We start from the raw sequence: 22,068 nt of genomic DNA, 5'->3' as shown, positions 1-22,068 counted from the left end.
CAAAAACAAGTGGTGAGCCAGATTTTGCCTGCGAACTGTGGTTTGCTGACCCTTGGCTTATTAATTTCAACTCATCTTTATTTTTTCTTCCTTGTACTTTGGAGTTGATATTCTCTCATTTTCTAGCTTTGTAAGGTAGAAATCTTAATCCTTCAGTTCTGAAGAACATTTCCAATGAGTTTAGAATTCTAGGATCACTCCCCCAACCAGCACCAGTAGTTTAAAGATGTGATCAGTTTTAGATGAAATGCTTGCTCTTGGTCTTTGTTTCTGTGTATATATGTGTATTGCTTCCTTTGGCTGCTTTTAAGATGACCTTTTTAATCACGATTTTCAAAAATTTGATTATGATAATGATATACTTTGCTGTGTTTCTCTGTTTCTTCAGCTTGGTTTTTTTTGGTTTGTTTTTGTTTAGCTTATTGGATGTGTGTTTTAGTTTATAATTAATCAAATTTGGAAAATATTGTGTTCAGTGATGTCACATTGGTACCTTGAAGTCAGCAATAGTGTGAGTATTTACATCATAAAAATTGGCCTATGCTATAAATCAAGTCTTTTTCCCCCCCATGGAGCCAGTTGTTAAAATTTACTGCCCACAGGTCACTAAAATTTGGTTCTTTTCAATTTTTTTTCTTTATGTTTTTCTACTATGGTAGTTTCTGTTGCTATGTGTTCACATTTACTGATATTCTTAAGTTTTCATTGGATGCTATCCTTATACTATAAATTTATTATTTAAGATACTGTATTTTTCAGCTCTAAAGTTCTGTTTGGTTCTTGTTATAATACTTTCCATTGATCTTCTCATGATGTTTTGCTTTGAATCCTTGACCATATATATATATATATTTTTGCTGCGTTGTGCCTTTGTTGCTGCATGCGGGCTTTCTCTAGTTGCAGCGAGTGAGGGCTACTCTTCATTGCAGTGCGCTGCCTTCTCATTGCGGTGGCTTCTCTTGTTGCAGAGCATAGGCTCTAGGTGCACAGGTTTCAGTAGTTGCAGCACGTGGGCTCAGTAGTCGCGGCTCGTGGGCTTCAGTAGTTGTGGCACGAGGGCTCAGTAGTTGTGACTCGCGGGCTCCAGAGCAGAGGCTCAGTAGTTGTGGTGCACTGGCTTAGTTGCTCGTGGCATGTGGGATCTTCCCAGACCAGGGATGGAACCTGAGTCCCCTGCACCGGCAAGTGGAATTCTTAACCACTGCGCCACCAGGGAAGTCCCTTGACCATATTTTTAATAATTGTTTTAAAGTAACTCATTGTTAACTCCCTGTTATTGTTGACAGGAACACTGTCAACTCCTGTTTGGCCTCGATTGCTTCTTCCTTCCCTCCCTTCCTCTCTGTTTACTCTATGGCTAATTTAGTCCTATTACTAAGGTATCACCCTCCTGAGGTTTCTACTAAATGTTCCGTATAGTTGACAAAGATTCCCTATTTGGCTGGTCAGAACTTGCATGTTTCCTAGATCTTGTGTCCTCTGGGAATGATTCATCTGAGAGCACCTGGTCATTGTTAGCCCAGCCTGGTGGAGTTTTACCTTATGTTAGCATAGCTTAGTTTTTATCAACAGACTCACAGAGAACCCTGAAGATTTCTACAGCTCTTTCTCCATCTAGCTCCCTCCTCCATGCTGGTCTGCCCCAGAAATTCCAGCATCTCAGACTTCTTGATCCCTAATAATTATCTCCTGAACTCAAGACCACTGCAAGGGATCCTCCCCTCAACCCTGCAGCTTTGCTTTAGACAGTGCCCTTCAGGCAGAAGGCTGGAGTGATTTTAAGACTCAGTGTGTGAAAGTGGTTATTTCATATATTTTGTCCAGTTTCCTCATTTTTTTTAAACATTGGGAGGACATGTCTTTTTCCAGTTTCTCCATCATGGCTGGAAGCTGAAGTTCTTATACACGCTTGACCAAACCAATAATCTTCCTTCATCTGGTATATTCAACCCCTTTGACAGAGCTCTTAATAGCACTATCAGTCTTAGGTGGTATGCATTATGAATAATAGAAATGGAGGAGATATTATAATCCACTGAGTCAACACCAGCTATAATGGAGGGAGCTGGATGTTGTGGGTAGATAGATGGTCCTTTTGTGCAGTGAATAAATTATGTCCTTCCTTGGTACTTAATCCTTAGGTTGGGTTGAACTAACCTGAGGGCTAAGTATTAAATTTCTCATTTCTTAAAACAGCTAGAAAGTAACAATCTGAGGATTCACTATGGGGTAGTAGAGAAAGAGATAAAATGCAAAAATAATTCCTTCCTGGGAGTTAGGAAGCTTGCCTCAAAGGCCAGGACTCTGCATTTATAATCCTCCACACTTCCTTCCATTTCTATCTGTAAAAATGGGCAATTGAACTCTTTGTCCTTTAACAATCCTTCTGGCTTGGCGAGTTTTACTACTGTTTTGTTTTCTCACCGTTATTCCTAGTATTATCGCATGTTAATTGGTGTAATATCATAGGCTAGAACAGTTATCTTCTTAAGGGTTAAATGATCCCTATTGCATCAATTAGTAGAGGGTAGGTGCTAAGAGCAGTGCTAGGAAAGTGAATAGAAGATAAAAAGAGGCATATCAAATAGCCTCTTGTAATAGTGTAGAGATCTCTGTATTTCCAGTTAAAGAGAGTTTCTGGGTTAAAAAAAATCACAAGATAGCAGGGTCTGATATTTTAATCTCCAATCTTCTTATTAAAATAGCAATGATTGTGAAGTAAAGCAGGAGCTCAGAATTCATCTCCTCCAACATCTAACGTAACTAACAATAATTATTAGCACAGCGAATATTTCAAGAGCAAGAACCAAACGAGGAAGAGCATACAACTTCATGCCATAAACTTCAGTAAGTAGTGAAAAAAGAAAAAAAAATATTCTGGCATGGCTTGGCATAGCTTCCTAGCCTTAACCCTAAGCTCCAGAAAGAGAGGGAATGAAATATTGAGAATTTCCAAAAATATTTCTTACTTTGGAGAAAAGTAGTCGGAGGGTTGAACAGGAAGCTCAGGTAAAATTCAAAAAGAAATTGTAATAGGGAAGAACAAATCTGACTCCATATTGGACGTATTTCTTTTACTTTAACCTTTGTTATACATAACAGCCCATCTCTGGGAACCCCACCTCCTATGCCTGAACATTAAGCTAAAATCCCTTTTTTTCAGCTCCCAGGAAGCATCCTGACCAGGTCCACCTGTGAATGGCTGCAGGAAAGAAGAAATTGACACACCCCCTTGGAGTCTGGCGGGAACCAGGAAATATTTGCAACAACTTATCATCTTTTTTTTTAAAAATTAATTAATTAATTTATTTATTTATGGCTGTGTTGGGTCTTCGTTTTGTGCGAGGGCTTTCTCTAGTTGCGGCAAGCGGGGGCCACTCTTCATCGCGGTGCGCGGGCCTTTCATTGTCGCGGCCTCTCTTGTTACGGGGCACAGGCTCCAGATGCGCAGGCTCCGTAGCTGTGGCTCACGGGCTTAGTTGCTCTGCGGCATGTGGGACCCTCCCAGACCAGGGCTCGAACCCGTGTCCCCTGCATTGGCAGGCAGATTCTCAACCACTGCGCCACCACGGAAGCCCTCATCTTTTTAAATTTTACTTCCTCACCTCCCGCCTCTCTGTTCCATAAAAGAAACTAGCACCCAAACCTGGGCAAGATGGGTCTTTTGGACACTAGCCCACCATCTTCTCAGTCTGCTGGCCTTCTGAATAAAGTCATTATTTCTTATCCCAACAACTCATCTCTCAATTTATTGGCCTGTCATGTGATGAGCAGTATGAGCTTGGGCTCGGTAACAAAATCTTCAGAAGTAAAAGCATCCACAGCAAGACACTGAGCAGGGGCAGAAGAGCTATAAGACCTGTGCGGGTTGGAAGAACAGTCTGAGAGCAAGGGATCACCCACACAATAACTGGGTGCACTTTGGGCCAAGCGAATATTAGGATAAGGCACTGGGTCAGAGGTGAAAACAGAATCCATATCCTTAAGCAAAGGAAACATAGCTGGAGCCAGGCCTATGCCATTTCCCTGCATCCTCAGGCTACAGAGAAGGCAACAGGAGCAATGCTCATCTTCCAAGCTGCAGTTCTAAGGAAACAATCAGGACTCTGAGTGTGAAGGACACTGGGGAAAACTCAGCCACACTATAGAGAACAAAGGGCAAGTCAAGCAGAGTAGCCTATGTTCTGCATATGCAAGATGAAAAGAAAGGACATAATTATACCATTCCCTGTATTTTTGTGGCTTTAAATTTTTTATAATAAATATTTTTAAAGGATTGTTTAAATTTTAATTATACAAGCATGCTACTGAAAGGTAAATACAAGGAGATATGAAGATAGCATAAGAAGACAAAGAGTAGAAATCTCAAAGAAACAGAAGGAAACTCTCTACAACTTTCTGTGACAAAAGAACCTTAATAAGGACATGAACTCCAGGAAATGATTTCTCGTCAGTAAAATTTTAAAAACAGAATAAAAAAGACAAAACTGTACTACTGAAGAAAAAAATTGAGAACCAATATAATATCAGGGAATGAATTAGAAACAGCAAGAAACAGAATAGAGAGTTAAAAACTGAAATAATAAAGTACAAAAAGGCTTGAGCTAATCACGGTGAACAGAGGAACAAGCAAGGTAAAACAAGAAAATATAATATATAAAGAAAAGTTAACAAAAGGTCATTTCCTTAAACAGATGCCCCAGCAGATCAAGCAGAAAACTTACTACAAAATTTCCCTGAAGTAAGAATCAAATAGTCTGTGTAAAAAATTATACAGAATATCAGTTTTTATTGAGACAGATCTTGTTTGCCATTGAATTTCAGGAATGGAGAAATAATTCTTTAATCGCATAGAGGGGACAAAGTAAGATGGGAATATTTCAAGCTAGTGTTAAATTTCTCCTTAGTAACACTTAGTGCTAGGATATAATGGAGTAATTAATTTCAGCCAAATTTTTTAAAATAATAAAGGGACAATTTTATACCCACCCATGTCACTAAAATATAAAGACAGATATATTCAAACATGTGTGAACTCAGGAAATGTACTGTCTATAAGAACCTTTAAAAAAAATAAAACTACTTGACAAGGAAATTTAACTGATCAAGAAATAATTTTAAAAACATAGTTTAAAATCTGCAATCCCTTTCTCAATATAAATTTTCACAAAGCTCTATAAACATCTTCCTAAAAGGTTAATTCTACAGTGCAACAATGGAAAACAACATTTCATGATTTTTATATTCTTGTGATGTTACTGTGTCCAAAAATTATACCTGCTTGAACTTTTATTTCTTTTAGAAAACAGGAAGAAAAAAAGGCAATAAAAACTTGCCCCAATTTGCTAGGGCTGCCATAACAAAGCACCACAGACTGGATGGCTTAAACAGAAATTTATTTTCTCACAATTCTGGAGGCCAGAATTCTGAGATCAAGATGTCAGCAGGGCAGGGTTCTTGTGAGACTGCTCTCTTTAACTTCAGATGGCTGTCTTCTCACTGTATCTTCATACCACCTTCCTTCTGCATCTGTGTCCAAACTTCCTTTTCTTATAAGAACATCAGGCACACTGGAATAGGGCCCACAATAATTACCTCATTTTAACTTAATTACCTCTTTAAAGGCCCCATCCCCAAATACACTCATATTCTGAGGCCCTGGGGCTTAGGACTTCTACATGTAAGTTTTGGGGAGACACAATTCAGCCCCTAACGCTCTCCATGGCTCGATGTAAAGAAAGTGCAATTGAATGTCATCATGCTCCATTATTTAAGCCCCAGGGAATGCAATGAAAAGGTCAGAACCCCTTGCCTTCTTGAAATAAGTCAACTGGTTATAGCTAGGTTTGGGATCAAAGTCATGTCATCCACTTTGTCTTGGGAGAGGTGCTGGACTTCTTATGATCTTGGGGGAAAAAAGGACTGACTAGTAGTAGAGGGAAAGAGCACAGGACACTCAGTGTTGTTTAACAGTGGTTTTGATAAAGCATAAAGAAAACAGCAGAATGACTAGTTTCTTCCCATTTCCTAGAGTCTTATTTTTTATTTTCACTCACTTTATTAAGGTTTACAGAAAAAATTGAACATAAAGTACAGAAAACAACTACACCCTCCTCCTCCCACTCCCTCTGCACAGTTTCCCCTATTATTCACAACTTGTACTAGTGTACAGCTGTTACTATTGATGAATACATTATTAACCAAAGTCCATAATTTACACTAGGTATCACTCTTTGTGTTGTACAGTTCTCTGAGTCTTGACGAATGCATACCATCATGTAGCCACCATTGTGGTTCATACACAATAGTTTCCAGGCACTCAAAATCCCATGCTACACCTAGACAGTCCTTCTTCCCTGTCCCCACACCCCAGACAACCACTAACTTTTTCCTGTCTTTACAGTCTTGCCTTTTCCAGAATGTCATAGCTGGAAGCATACAGTGTGTAGCCTTTTCAGATTGTCTTCTTTCACTGAGAAATACGCATTTAAGGTTCCTTCATGTCTTTTCACGGCTTGATAGCTCTTTTTTTTTTTTTTTAATTACTGGATAACATTCTATTCTATGGACGTATTACGGATTGTTTATCCATTCATCTACTGAAAGGCATCTTGGTTGCCTCCACATCTCACAATGATAAATAAAGCTGTTACAAAAATCCCTGTGTACGTTTTCAACTCGTTGGGTTAAACACCAGGGAGCGTGACTGCTGGATAGTGTAGTCAGATTATGTTTAGCTTTGTAAAAACTGCCGAAGAATCTTCCAAAGTGATTGCACCACTTTGCATACCGACCAGCAAGGAATGAGAGCTCCTGTGGCTCCACATCCTCATTAGCACTTGCTGTCGTCAGTATTTTGGATTTCAGCAATTCTAATAGGCATATCTCATTGTTTTAATTTGCAATTCCCTGATGACCTGATATTGAGCACTTTTTCATATTTGCCATCTGTGTATCTTTTTTGGTGAGGTATCTTGTGCAGATCTTTTGCCTCTTTTTGAATTTTTTTAGTTGCTGACTTTCAAGAATTCTTTGTATATTTTGAATACAAGTCTTTTATCAGACATGTGTTTTGCACATATTTTCTCCCAGTCAGTGACTTGTCTTTTCATTCTCTCAACAGTGTCTTTATGTAGAGCAGAAGTTTTTGATCTTGATGAAGTCACACTTATTTTTTTCTTTCACGGATCATGCCTTTGGTGTTGTATCTAAATACATCACCAAACCTAAGGTCACCTCTGTTTCTCTTATGTTATCTTCTAGACATTTTAGAGTTTTGCATTTTACATTTAGGTCTATGATCCATTTTGAGTTAATTTTTGCAAAAGGTCTAAGTTCTGTGACTGGATGTCCAGTTATTCCAGTACCTTTTGCTGAAAAGATTATCTATGCTCTTTTGAATTGCCTTTGCTCATTTGTCAAAGATCAGTTGTCTCATCTGTGTGGGTCTATTTCTGGATTTTCTACTGTTCAATTGATCTATTTATCTCTTCTTTCACCAATACCATATTGTCGTGATTACTACAGATATATAGTAAGTCTTGAAGCCTAGGAGTGACAGTTCTCCAACTTTATTCTTCTTCAATATTGTGTTGGCTACTCTTTTGTCTTTCTATAAACTTTAGAACCAGTTTGTTGATACCCAAAATAATTTGCTGGGATTATGATAGGAATTGTGTTGAATACCAAGTTGGGAAATACTGACATCTTTAAAATACTGAGTCTTCCAATCTGTGAACATGGAATATCTCTCCATTTATTTACATTTGTATTTCTTGCATCAATTTTGTAGTTTTCTTAGTATAGATCTTGCACATATTTTGTTAAATTTATACCTATGTCTGCCTGCCTCCTTCCTGTCCATCTATCTCTCTCTTTTTTTTTTTGGTGCTAATAAAAATGATGTATTTTTTGTTTCAAATTCCAATTTGAGAGCAATTGACTTTTGTATATTAACTTGGTATCCTGTAATCCTGTAATCTAGCTGTAATTGTTTATTAGTTCCAGGAGATTTTTTTGTTGATTTTTTGGGATTTTCTACGTAGACTATCATGTCATCTGTGAAAAAAGACAAGTTTTTTTTATTCTCCATCTATATGCCTTCCCCCCCTCCCCTTTTCTATGTCATGAGTAAGGACATCTAGTATGATGGTTAATAGGAGTGTGAGGGTCTTACAATTTTTACTTTTCTTATAATTTTTACTTTATTGTTTTAAAAGAGTTAAAGTGGGCTTCACCAAGAGATTAATTCCTTATGTAGGGACTATTCCAATACACTAACAGAAATTGGAGGGGAGAGGAATAAGGAGGGAGGAAGTGTGTTAAATTTCTCATCATAGCACGGCACCAATTTTACTAAAATTAAAACATTTCAAGAATATATATCTTATAATAACTCCAACCTAATGTTTTCTCTTAATCTAAGAGTTATAATTAAGGAGCAATATAGCATGTGGTAAAGAAATGTTTATCATCTTACATTCAGAAATTTGGAAATTATTTCATTTTCATTTCAGTTCATTTTTCTTCTGTTAAACTCAGATAAAGGAAACTTAATATTTTAAATATAATTTTAATATGATATTTTTATTATATATCTGTATACTTTTTCTAGTTATTTACCTAGATATCTTTCTACCTGTATGTTTGCAGAGAGAGAACTGGAGTGGGGTTCATCTGTTAACGAAGCATTTTACTGGATAAAGGATAGTGGTTGATTTTTAACATTTTCTTTGTACTTGTCTGTATTATCTGAATTTTTAAAATAATAGCATGTATTATTTTTGCTAAAAATGTTATTTCAAAAATATAATCACAAATGCTTAAAAAAGATGTACTCAACAACCAAAAAAATTAAGATAACAGCTATATGTCCAAATATGGATGGAATTTTTGACATCATGTTTACACAGGTTCTACCCTCTGAGGCAGTAACATAACTTAGGGGGTTAGGTAGCAATCACTGTCTTAACCTTTCCCGTCTGCCTCTACATGAGGGATTAAAATGCTACATCAACCAAAAACTGTACAACCAGACTTAATTATTATGTAGAGTCTACTTTATGAATAAACGACTAAATTGGTGGACTATCCTCTCCACTCCCCAATTAGCAAGTCTTATTTCACATACCTTAAAGCTTAGGACAATAACAGTTTCACTCCTAAATTGTTAACAATAATTTTTAATATTATAATTAGTGTATGTATAAAATAGCAGCTTGTTTATTGAATCAAGATAAATATAAGCTGTCATAAGTTAATATGCTTTTTAGATATATTTGACTCATAGATTCTTTTTCTCTTGCAATTTTTTTAGAAAACTAAGTCATCTGTGGAGTTTTACTATCTCTTGTTTTATCAAATATCTTATTACCTTAAAAAAACAGGACTTAAACAATTTTTAAAAATTTAAACTAGTAAAAATTGTCAATGGAAAAAAATTTAAACATTATCAAACCTAAAGTAGCAAACATCATCAAATCTATATCAAATCTATATCTTTAAAGGCTTTCCCTTAGACATATATAAATACATAGATGTGAAATTTACTATAATGTAACCCAATGTGGTACATATTTACTATTTTGTGGTATGATATTTACTATTTTGTAACCCAATATAGAACTAGCTCAATTACTGCAACGAGAATATAATTATTAGAGAATTACATGTTTTAAAGCAGGCATACCTCATTTTATTGCACTTCACTTTACTGTGCTTCGCAGATACCGCACTTCTACAAATTGAAGATCTGTGGCGACCATGCGTTGGGCGAGTCTACTGGCACCATTTTTCCAACAGCATTTGCTCACTTCCTGTCTCTGTAACACAGTTTGGTAATTCTCATGATATTTCAAACTTTTTCATTATTTTTATATTTGTTATGAGGATCTGTGACCAGTGATCTTTGATGTTACTATTGTAATTGTTTTGGGGCACCACAAACCACACTCATGTAAGACAGAGAATTTTGTAAATGTTGTGTGTGTCCTGACTGCTCCACTGACCAGCTGTTTCCCCATCTCTCTCCCTCTCCTCAGGCCTCTCTATTCCTGAGACACAACAATATTGAAATTGGGCTAATTAACAGCCTCTAAGTGTTCAAGTGAAAGGAAGAGTCAATTGATGTGCCAAACGTAATTGCTGTATTTATGGAGAAATGGCCACGGCCACCCCAGCCTTCAGCATCCACCACCCTGATCAGTCAGCAGCCACCAACATCCAGGCAAGACCCTCCACCAGCACAGAGATGACCACTCACTGAAAGCTCAGATGATGGTTAGCGCTTTTTAGCAATAAAATATTTTTTAAGTAATGTACATTTTTTAGGCATAATGTTACTGCACACAACAGACTATATTGTATGAACATAACTTTTATATGCACTGGGAAACCAAAAAATTCATGTGACTTGCTTTATTGTGATATTTGCTTTATAGCACTGGTCTGGAATTGAACCCACAATATCTCCGAGGTACACCTGTACCCATTTTGAAAACCTATAAAAAGAAGATATAGAGGTACAATTTTTACCTCTCTTTCAGAGAAGCACAGAGATATTGCTTGTTAGTAAAATAAATGTAAAAAAAATCATATATCCCATTTTCAATTAAATATTATATTTTTCTACTTTAAGGAACAAAAGACTAGAACTCTGGGTAAAATATTACTTAAACTACTTGGAGGGTGTATTATTTAAGCTTGGTGTGTTTTTAAAAAATCCTGTATCTATTCAAGGGTTTTTAAACTTTCTTACTTCAAGCAGAGATTCAGGAATCTAAATGGAGCATTAATTCAGCTTATCTCAAATAACACTATCAATATTTCACTGATATTTTTAAATTGAGGGGCAATTTAAAATTTCTACTATGTATACTTTCAATTTATAGTCAACATTATTTATGTCAAAACAAAATTTTAAAAACTTGATTTAGTGATATGCATATAGATCTTTTCCACATTATGAAAAAATTCAAACATACGTAAAAGTTGAATTGTTCAGTGAATACCCATACAACTACACCTAAGAATCTTTCAATGACTGTATACTTGTACCTGTACACTCCACTCCTGTCAGCGGTTATATCATTTAACTAGAGCGAGAGTTCAGTGTTTGTGTACGGTGTTTTATTTTTTGAGGTAAACTTTACATGAAGTAGAATACAGACCTTAAGAGTACCATTTGATGAGGTGTGAGAAATGCACACACCTGCTGCCATGACTGAATGTCTGTACGCCCCACATTCATTTGCTGAAGTGCTAATGTGATGGTGCTTGGAGGTGGAGACTTTGGGAAGTAATCAGGTGATGAGGGTGGAGCCCCCGTGGTGGGATTAGCATCCATGTGCAGATGCCATGAAGACAGCCGTCTGTAAACCGGGACCACACTCTCTACTAAGAACCCAACCACGCTGGCACCCTGATCTGGAAGTTCTATCTTCCAGAACTGCAAGAAATAAGTGTTTACTGTTTAAGCCATCCAGTTGATGGTATTTTATTACAGCAGTCTGAACTAAGACTCCTGTGTAACCCTAATCCTTGTCAAGTTACATTATTTTCACCCGAGTTCCCTCATCCTTCTTAATCCCTATGCCCAAACGCTGTTTTCAACATACATTAATTTTGCCTTGTCTAGAACTTCTTACAAATATTATTTACAGTATGCGGTCTTTTGCATAGACTTCTTTCACTCACCACAATGTTTTTGATATTAATCAATTGTGTTACATAAATATATATATATATATTTTTCCCTTAATTGTGGAATAGTATTTCATTGTGGAAATACATCTTTTTGTTCATCCATTCTTTGTTGATGGACCCGACTAACTTTTAGTTTTTTGGCTATATTTTTGTACAAGTCTTTTGGTGAATATATTTTCATATCTCTTCAGTAAATACCTAAAATTGAAATTGAGGGATTATAGAGTGGTGTACACCTAGTTTTATAAAACTGCTGGGTACCATTTTACACTCCTGTTGACAATGATTAACAGTTCTGATTGATCTAATATTTATACCCAGATTTGATGTTGTCAACCTTTTTAAGCATTCTCAGGGTGTGTAGTGATATATTGCAGTTTGATATACTACATTCTCATTATCATTCGGTTCAAATAATTTTCCAATTTCCCTCTTGATTTCTTCTTTAACCTTTTGGATTATTTATTTAGAAGCATGTTATTTCATTTCCAGATTTTTCCAGGTATCTGGTTGTTATAGATTTCTAATTTAATTCCACAATGGTCAGAAAAAACAATGTATGATTTGAACCTTTTCTTATATAAGACTTGTTTTATGACCCAGTATATGTTCTACCTTGGTAAAGTTACCATGTGCACTTGAAAACGATGTGTATTTGCAGTTTTGGGGGGTAGTGTTCCACTTGTAGACTAATCAGGTCAGGGTAGTTGACAATGTTGTTCAGATCTTCTATTTCTTTGTTGATTTTCTTTTTTGTCTAATGCTGTAAGTTGCGGAACAAAGACTGTTAAAATCCCCTACTTGTTTGTACAGGTGTCTTTTTGCTAATTTTTGTTTCCTGTATTTTGAACCTCAGTTACTAGGTGCACACAAATTTATGATTGATATACCTTCCTGATGAAGGTATTATGATTGATATACCTTTTATTGTTATGAAAATGCTCCCTTTTTATCTCCAGTAATTCCTATGTTAAAGTCTACACTATCTAATATTATCTGATATCAACAAACCCCGGTACCAAATTCTGACGTCTTCTTATTGTCTGCATTTCCATCTATTTACTTGCAACCTATATGTCTTTATATTTAAAGTGTATTTATACAATCAGCATATAGCTAAATCTTTGTTTTCTTTTCAATCACTTTGACATCTGCTTTTTAACGGGAGTTTTTAAACATAAAAATTACATTTGGATGTAATGAAATTACAGATGTGGTTATATTTAGTTTTTCTGTTTTATTTGTTTGGTTTTTTGTGTTTTTTTTTTTTTTTCTCCCTTCCTCCTTTCGGGTTTTGGGTTGTGTATTTCTCTGAATGCCATTCTAATACGTGATTTTTTTTTAGCTATATAGCTTTGCAGTTTTTAATTTTTTCTTTAGTGGTTGCATTCTTAACATAGTCTTAATACTACACCACTTCATGAGAAATATAAGAATGTTGCAATAGTATAGTTCCATGCACCCCTTCCATGGTAAAAGGCTGTACTGTGCTTGTATGACATTTGGCATTTCCATATCTATGTCCGTAAGTTCAGAATTCAAGGAGAAACTCTATAATTACTCAAGTGTGGATATACAAATATAGTCTCACCTAAATATCAAGGCATGATGGTTCAATGTGGTGTCCACAAAGCTCAGCGGTCTGCTGTAATATATATATTGTCAGGGTGATGGGCATCACTTGTTTTCTCGGTAAGAACCTAGGTTTTCCAAATATGTGATGATATGATTATGGGTTTTTATCTCATGTCAAGGCAAAATACTGGAGCCTGTTAATAGTAATTGCACAGAATATTTGACTACAGGATGTGTTGGGAATGAAGCAGAGTAAAAACTTTTCCAAAGCCCAGAGGTCTGTAAAACATACTTCTTCTCTCTGCCTAACAATGGAGCATGACAAAGGTACCAGAGGAATAAATGTAACTCAGGAGCAGCTGATAGAGCAGAGTTCAGAGAGAGGTTAGAACCCTCAGGGCTGTGATCTTCAGTACCTAAAAGCTCCTGGTAAGTTTTTAAAAAATGTAGATTTCTAATCCCTAAATGTCCAAATATTCTGATTCAGTGGGTTAAAGGTCAGGAATTTACGTTTTTAACAGTTTTCATACACTGTACTGCAGGTGGTCCGTACATATTGTAAAGTTCACATGGGTACTTGGCCTTAGTTTTAAGAATTTTAAAATTCTGGACAGATTGGGGTGTTTAAATAATTCTTCACCCCTAGGCCTTTAGCTCAGGTGACATGGCCTTAGAGTCCTACAGTAATCATCCAAAGGAATGCTATCTTTATCCCACCGTGCTTTACTTTTTTCTCTCTTCACAACACACTTTTTATTTGCCATATAGTATTTTTATTAACGTATAATTATTTTGCTTTCTTGTCTGTTCCCTTCCCTACCCTGTAAATTCCCTTACTAGACATAGTAAGAGGGTATGACATATCTAGTTCATTCATAGCACCTAGTAAAGCGTTATACACCGTAGGTGCTCGATAAAAAATCGAGGACTGATTCATTCCCAAAACATAACATCGCAGCTTGAGAAGCTCGCCATTTAGCACCAAATGTCGGGGTTCATAATAGTCTCAGCAAAACCCACAGTCGGATAACACGTATACACTGTACCATGTCCCCACGGCAAACCCAGATCATGGCCTCAATTCCTGGGGAATTCCAAAGATGGACACAGAGGAAGGCCAAGTTTTGCGGGTGGGAGACCGTTTCGAGGGAGGTCGGTCACAAAACACTATGTTGCTTATAAGGTTCATTGTTGACGACTACAATTAAATACGTACAAAGGCACGGGCAGTCAAGAGGTCACCGCCCAAGGCGAAGCCTGTCAGAGCCTGTCTTCCGGACCCGTCCAGCAGAGTTGACCCAGCTAGGGAGCGCGGCTGAGGAGCGCGGCGGGGAGCACGCCCCGCCCACGCCGCGGAAGGGCCAACGCCACACCCCATGCCTCGCGCTCTCCACGGAGCTGCCCAAGCCGTGGCCTACGCCGTATACGCGCACTCCGCGAGCCCGTTCCGGAAGCGGGGCCGAGACGCACGTCGGACTGCGCCTGCGCGCCGACGTCTTCCCGAAGGACCAATGAACGGAGGGGTGGGCGGGTAGTAGGCGGGCTCGGTTTCCGGTTCCGGTCGGCGCCTGTGTGTCGGCCGTTGTGCTACGTGTCTTAGCCTTGGCGAGCGGACGGCGGGCAGGTAAGGCTGCGTCCGGCGGGGGCTCCGGGCTACGGTTTGGTCACTCGCGGAGGCGGCGGACGTAGGCGTGCCCTCCGGCCGTCCGCCGCCTGCCCGCACGGCGTCGGGGGAAGCGGACCCGGGGCCGCGGCCCGCGTGCCCGAGGGAGAAGGGCTTCCAGGGCCTCGGTCCTTCGGGGCCGGCTTTGCGGCCGCGCGGCCTCGGCCGCCTTTCTGGGAACGCTCCCCCCGTCTCGGTGCTGTGGTCACGGAGGGTCCTTTCGGGGTTGGCTTTGGGGCCGTGTGTGTGGAGCGTGTCTCGGGGAGCTCCTCCCTGTGCTGTGAGGGTGAAAAGGTTGGTCTAGAGTCTGGATCAGGAGGCCATAGTGGGTTATTGGATTCCCTCCCCTGACATTCAGTACAGTGTTTTGGGTGTTGCGCGGGTTTTTTTGTGTTTTTTTTCCTGAAAGGACCCTTCGCATTTATCACGACATCTGTAAAGTTTAGGCTCAGTGGATTTGCAGAACAGAGTTAAGTGCAAGACTAAGGAAACAGGCATTACTTCCTGTGTGTTGCAGGGGCCCAGCACACCTGGCCCGGGATGTTTATAGAATTGCGGACGTCCTTTCAGTGTTGTTGGGCGAGAAACCCGGGGCTTAGAGAGGCTGCATTTCATAGAAAGGGATTTGAACCACCACCTCTTGCGGGTGGCATTAACTCAACAAAAGCTTACCGAGTATCTGGATGCCTGGCCACGGTTGTAAGCACCTGAAATCCAGTAAAGTCCAAGCAGCAAATCGGCTTCATTGGCTGTTGTACCAGTGACTGTCAGAGCCAAGGTTGGATGACATTTCTACTGTGTGATGGGTTCCACAAGAGAGCCCATCGGTGACATACATATAGCCCTTTTCCTTAAAAGGTGTGTCCAGACCTAAAGAGTCAGACTTCAGCGGACAGCCTCGGAGAGTCTGGGTCTTGGTTTAGCCAGTTTTTGTGGTTTTGAAAATTGTACAGATGATCTGCCCCATGCAGAGAAACTCTTTTCTTAAAACGTTGTGTGGCAATGGTTTGGAACAGTCAGATGGGAGTCCACGTTTACCTCTACTCTAGGCCCTTGAAGCATCACAGTTGCCATTCACTGCACGAGACACTGGGGTCTGGGGAGTTTAAAATAAAATACAGCAAATATTTGTTGGGTCCCAACCCTGTTGATTCCCCAGCAGGAACAGCGGGAGGACTGCAGGGTGGTTGAGGGGCGGATCTGTTGTCAAGTGCTCATTAGCCTTTTCGCAGTGAGAGCCCTTTTATACTAAGAGCTTGCGTCCTTTGTCAGTGGTGTGAACATGGGCAAAACCTGCGGGTTTTCTTATTGCCTTTGTTTTGGTGATTGGCTGGAGATTGCAAAAAATAATGTCAATTTACTCTTGGAGTCTGTGTGTTTTTTTGTTTTTTGTTTTTTTGGTGAGATGATACCGACCCACCCATATCAGGCTGGTCTCATTTACACTTTGATATAACTCAACAAGTCCTTGCTCTATAATAGATAACATCAGTGAGTATCTTTTTTCCCTTTTTGTGTTTCACACAGGCATCATGGATCAGGTAATGCAGTTCGTTGAGCCAAGTCGGCAGTTTGTGAAGGACTCGATTCGGCTGGTTAAAAGATGCACCAAACCGGACCGAAAAGGTAGTAAATAGCTTTGGAATGAGAGAAAAAAAGTAAATCTTTGCATTCTCTAAGCCCTTTATTTGATTAATGTCTTCCTGTTTAATAATTGTTGCAGGTCTTTCATCAACATTTTTATTGATTTATTTCGCTTTATTGCTTTTTAACATTGTCATTTTTTCCTAAACTTTGTATACTTTTTGCACACCTTATAAATTTTTCTCTTATATGTATTTTCAAATCGTATAAGATTATTTGTTACAGCCTTACCTTCTGTGTTGCTTTTGCCTTAGTCGTATTTAATGACTTTAGAGTTTTTAGTATCTTTCACATTTCTACTCTGGAAAATCTTTTGGAGCTCTTCCTGCGATGCCACTCCCTCCCCAAGCCTCCCCCAAGCAAAAAAGGCCTTAACTTGAAATCAACAGCATAGTTGGTGCCAACCTAGGAAGTTTAATTTCTTGTTTATCACAATTCACGTGTTAAAAGGTGTACCACAGTGTGTCTGCTTCTATTCATTTATTCACTGCTGCCTGAGTTAGGAGCTGGGAATATAATAGAGACTATAATATGATGTATTATATTACATATATAGCATAATATATAAAAATATACAATAAGGAGCAGTCCTTGCTTTTATGGGCCTTAGATTCTTTGAGGGAAGATAGTCAAACAAATAATGACAATTACAATGTTTAGTTACTGCTATGGTAAGTATTATGGAAGGTAAATAGAGGAATGTTTGACAGCATGTAATAGGAGGACTAACCAAGTCAGGAGGTCAGGGAGAGCTTCCCTGAGGAGATAACCTTAAATGGAAATATCACCAGGGTCTGGAATCTTTACATAAAATTGTGCTCAACCCAGTTCTGTTTTTCAAGCCTTATTTTTGGCTTCATTATAATATCAAAGACAGTTGAACTGTTATTTATAAAAAGTGATGTTCTGTGCTTTTATAATTAATACTTTTAGCAATGTTGCAAAATTTTTAAGACCGATACTGTGTATTCTGTCTATGTTTCATTTCTTTTTGGTATTCTGGTCATTTGCTAGGAAGATAAGTATGTCACTGCTGGTTGATGGAATCACTAGCCTGAACATGCACTTTATTTTTATATATCATTAAATATCAATAAAATATGAAAGTTAAAAAATCTGTCAAATACCTTATTTACTATTAATACTGTCGTGTTTTGTTTTATTTAAAATTATATACTTATTATCATGAGAAATGTACACCAGTAAGTTTATGTCGGTGCTAATTTTTTTCCACCTATACTTGCAGTGACAATGCAAAAAATAATGTAAATTTTGTATTTTTAAATCCAGAATTCCAGAAGATTGCCATGGCAACTGCAATAGGATTTGCTATAATGGGATTCATTGGCTTTTTTGTGAAATTGATCCATATTCCTATTAATAACATCATTGTGTAAGTAAACTTTATGAAATAGACAATATCTAGGATAGAATGAAAATGCAAACCATTTGAGTTAACAGCCTGCTATTTCGTTAATACACAGATATGTTTCTTGACTTTTTAATGTTGGTACAGTCTACTGCTGTTTACTGAGTACCAGATGATTCAAAGTGACTTTAAATCTTATATAATTTTTATAGCTACTCTGTGAGATAGGCACTAATTTTTTAATAAGTAAAATTTTAAAGGATCAAGGAAGTGAGTTAAAGGCACTCAGTATGAGACAAAACAAGTATTCAGTGACAGGACCAATATTCAAATCCAGGTCCTCTTTGTGCAATATATTAACTTGTCAACAAGATTTTTAAGGTGCAGAGAAAATGCTCCCCATCTGAAAATCACTATAGTGATAGAGTTCAAACTCTGGACCAGGTTGCTTAGGTTTAGATTCTCTTTCTTGTTACTTAATAGTTGTCATGACCTTGGACAACTTGCTTAGCTCCTCTGTGCCCAGTTTATTCAATAAGGATAATAGTTCTTAACTAGGGCTATGGAAAGATTAATGACTTAGGTCATGTAAAACCCTAAAAAAACAATTTGGGTGAGAACCTAAACGGAAGTTGTGGTTACTGTAATGAGCCATTGATACTAATATACCTTTAGGTATATTAGAGAGGAGGAGAAGAGACAGAGGAACACTGGGATTACTTTATTCTATTCTAAATGCTTTTGCTTTTTAGATTCATTGCAAGATTCATTACAAGTTGTTGGGAACACCTTACGGCAGTGTGCAATTAGAGCAGTCAGTTTTAGGCCATTTTGTTCGGTGTAAAGAGTTAGTATGAGTTGCAGTACTTATTTGCTCTGTGATTTTGTATTCGCTTAATCTCTGAGCCTTACCTGCCAGTGAGATAATCATGAGAGAAGCCTTTTAGGCTTATTTTATGGGGTGGGGATGCTTTGTAAACTATAAGTCTCTCTAAGTACTAGATATTTTATTATGGATGATGGTGGAAGTTGTCTTTTAAATGATGAGACTGGATGAGTATTGTCAGGTGGCTTTCTTAAGTAGGTTTTCATAGCTATTATGCAGACATGCCACAAAGGGGTATTTTAGGATCACAGAAAGTTAGACCTGGAAAGGACCAAGTCTCTCAAACCTCCTCCATCAGTTCAGAAATCTCTATTATATTCCTAGTGAGGAATGCCGTTTCTGGAATAGTGGAATCACGGAGCGAACCCTGAAGTAGAATTGGGAAACCTGAACTCAGTGTCTCTGGGCTACAGCCCCTACCTAACCAGTAAACAGAGGAGGGAGGGTGGAGCCTGGGACGTAAGCTCAGTGCTTCTGCTTCCTGCTCCCCGGTCCATTGTCAGACAGGTGTAACTGACCGAGTTATTGCTTTAAATTGTTAGGAATGTCAACTAATTGATAAGGTAATATTAATACGTCACTGTATATATATATATATATATATATATTCTGTAGTTTGTGTATATGCACTACAGAACCTAGTCCAGTGCATTCTTGTACACATTGAAGACACTTGAGTCAAGTGTTGAATTAAGTGAACAACGTCAGGTTCTTAACCTTTTTCTAAGGGTTATGATGGTAATAATAATTGCTAACATTTATTGAGCACTTGCTGTGTGCCGAGGACACGCAGCTTAATGTGAGCTGACTCTTTTAACCCTCATGACAATTGTGTGAGGTAGCAGTATTATTATTTCCATTTTATAGATGAAGAAACTGAGGCATGGAGAGTAAGTACGTACGTCGCGTGCCTGTAAGTGGTAAAGCAGCATGTGAAGCCCAGGCTCGGGAGCCTGTGTGCGTAGCCATCGTACAGGCCGTCTCTCGTTCCGGCTCGGTTGGAGACCTCTACTCATCCTGAGCCAGGCGCCTCGTCTCAGGCTCCGTTTGCATTTCATTAAAGCCCTCTTAAAATCCAGTGCTTAGAGTCCAGTGCCTACTGTGGATGTTGTCTTGCTAAAGGCTAAAATCTTCAGTTTCTCACAGATAACGGCTACAATAAATTTCCTTTATCCTGGGTTTACATAGTTGGTGTGGTTTGTTTTTAGCCTAAGAATGGAACATTACCCTTGTTAAATTCCTTTTTGCTAGATTCCCTTATGGAAGACTTTTGCATTTTTAATCTGTTCAACATTGATATTTATCCTAGTTTTGTGTTCAAACATCTTTTGTTTCATTATCTGAGTTGTGGCCTAAAGTACCTTTTAGGACAGTGAACTCTTAGCGCACCCTTTTGGGATTGAGATTCATTAGTCCAGTTGTTCCCAATGGGTCTTTGAAACACGTGTTAAAAATTTGCTTTCTCTTAATTCTCATTTCTGCAGCAGGCACAATATATCTTTTGCCAACCTTGCTAGTCAGAGATTGTTGAACTATGACCTTTTGGAAGCTAGTTGCTTAGAGAACTTTTCTTCTAGTAACGCAATTGTTTTCAGTGTTTAAAGAGTTAAAAATATCTCTAGATAGTTTTTACATTAAAATGAAGGCTAAATAAAACATTTTGTGAGAAAAGCTATCAGAAAACTTAACTCTTTTCATGATACGCCATGACAGCTGTAAAACTAAAAGAAATCTTTTTTTCCTGCTTGAAAGAGCATAAATCACTGTTTAAATCATTTTGAGACGGTAGCAAGTGAAGTATAAACACAAGCTTCTCTTTCACTAGGCTGAATTATCACATTTTTTTTCTTAATGATGAAATTTTTTCCTCTTCTATACAATTACAACAGTCAGAATATCCACAGGGTTATAATTTAAAGGAGTTTTATAGTTTTGGGTATTTTAGTTGCAGCAATACAGTTTAATGATATAAGCATTTAAACCACTTCACGTTAAAGTATAGATGCAGGAGTGTTTCTTTTAGGAGTATAACTTTCATCTAGTACTGGAATTATTTTCTCCCTTTAACATCACAGTTTTAAAATGTGTATCTCAGTATACAATTTTAATGTTTATGCTTTTGCAACTTGGAAGGTCTTCTGTAGAGAAGGTGATTTTTATTTTCATTATTAATCCAGGTTTTTGAGTGATTATGGGAAGATATAGTGGTTGAGAACCAGTGCACTACTCTGCACTCTTGATTTTCAGATGGCTGATTGTACATGAAATTGAAAAAGTTCTCAACTAACCGCCCTGTTACGTAATTCATATTTTTCGTCTTGTTGAGAAAGATGTTATGCTAGACTGTTAAGCGTGTTTTCCAAATGAGGATTCTGAGGTTTAACAGATTAAGCCTGTTCCAGCAGCCACGTCCTCTGTAAGGACCTTTTCAGTTCCAAGATTTTAAAATTCAGTTTCTTCCCTTTGGTGCTGTTTTGGAGTAACGTAGGCGTGGTTCTCAAATAACTGGTTTTGGTTCCGTAAAATTACAGCATATAGCATTTCAAATTTTTGTTATTATTAAAATCTTATGTACACTCACAATTGACCATCTTTTTTTCTTTTACAGTGGTGGCTGAATACCTTTTTAGAAAAGTGTTTTTCATCTTGGGGCTTGGTGAACAAGTGAGGATTTGAGACGCTCATGGAGTAAAAAAAATTTGCCTATATGTTTTGTGTTTTTCTTTCATTTTTTTTCTTCCAAGATGTTTTCTATTTGTAAATTAAAATAATTTCAAAATAGACAAATTTCTCTTTTTTCCATCACAGATATTGGTCAGATTTTAGTGGTAGAAAGTAATGGGTTCTTTTCCCTTCTTCCCTTCTTTCCTTCCTTCAATCCTTTATATTTTGGTTTACAGGAGAAATTAAAGGGCACAGTGGAATATTGCACTTTCTGAGTACTCCTCTATCAGATCAGTGTTTTCCCATCATGGAGGAAGAAACAGCAAGTAAAGGATGGTAGAGATAGTGAGAGAGAGCTTGAAGGTGGGGTAGGAGTTTTGTCCCTAAGCACTGAAAGTGTAAGTAGGTAGTCAGAGCTCCTATATACAAGTTTATGTGCTACTTGAAATAGCTTCCTGAAAATCATAGTTAAAAACTTTAAAGTGAGAGCTCCTCTTCAGGTAAACTATAATTAGTTACACTGTCATAAACATTGGCGTTCTAAATATTTTAAAGAATTTTTTT

The 22,068-nt window shown here is 37.9% G+C and overlaps 1 protein-coding gene and 1 long non-coding RNA gene across 3 annotated transcripts in view; one reads left to right on the top strand and one right to left on the bottom strand.

Moving 5' to 3' along the window:
- The window catches only part of LOC133096085 (uncharacterized), a 66,392-nt gene extending 51,705 nt beyond the window's left edge, over window positions 1-14,687 (bottom strand). For both annotated transcript variants that reach the window (XR_009701739.1, XR_009701738.1), the window contains exons 1-2: window positions 14,495-14,687; window positions 9,689-9,821 (exon numbers count right to left, since the gene is read on the bottom strand). This is a non-coding gene — a long non-coding RNA (uncharacterized LOC133096085). The remainder of the gene's footprint in view (window positions 1-9,688; window positions 9,822-14,494) is intronic.
- Window positions 14,688-14,820: 133 nt separating this feature from the next.
- On the top strand, window positions 14,821-21,548 carry SEC61G (SEC61 translocon subunit gamma). Its single transcript, XM_061197545.1, has 4 exons — window positions 14,821-14,902; window positions 16,469-16,567; window positions 17,876-17,978; window positions 21,449-21,548. The coding sequence occupies exons 2-4, from the start codon at window positions 16,474-16,476 to the stop codon at window positions 21,456-21,458; spliced, it is 207 nt and encodes a 68-aa protein (XP_061053528.1). The 5' UTR covers window positions 14,821-14,902; window positions 16,469-16,473; the 3' UTR covers window positions 21,459-21,548.
- Window positions 21,549-22,068: the final 520 nt, after the last annotated feature.

This window comes from Eubalaena glacialis, chromosome 8 (assembly GCF_028564815.1).
Source record: "Eubalaena glacialis isolate mEubGla1 chromosome 8, mEubGla1.1.hap2.+ XY, whole genome shotgun sequence".
Lineage (NCBI taxonomy): Eukaryota > Metazoa > Chordata > Mammalia > Artiodactyla > Balaenidae > Eubalaena > Eubalaena glacialis.
This window is presented reverse-complemented; position numbering and strand designations above follow the sequence as displayed.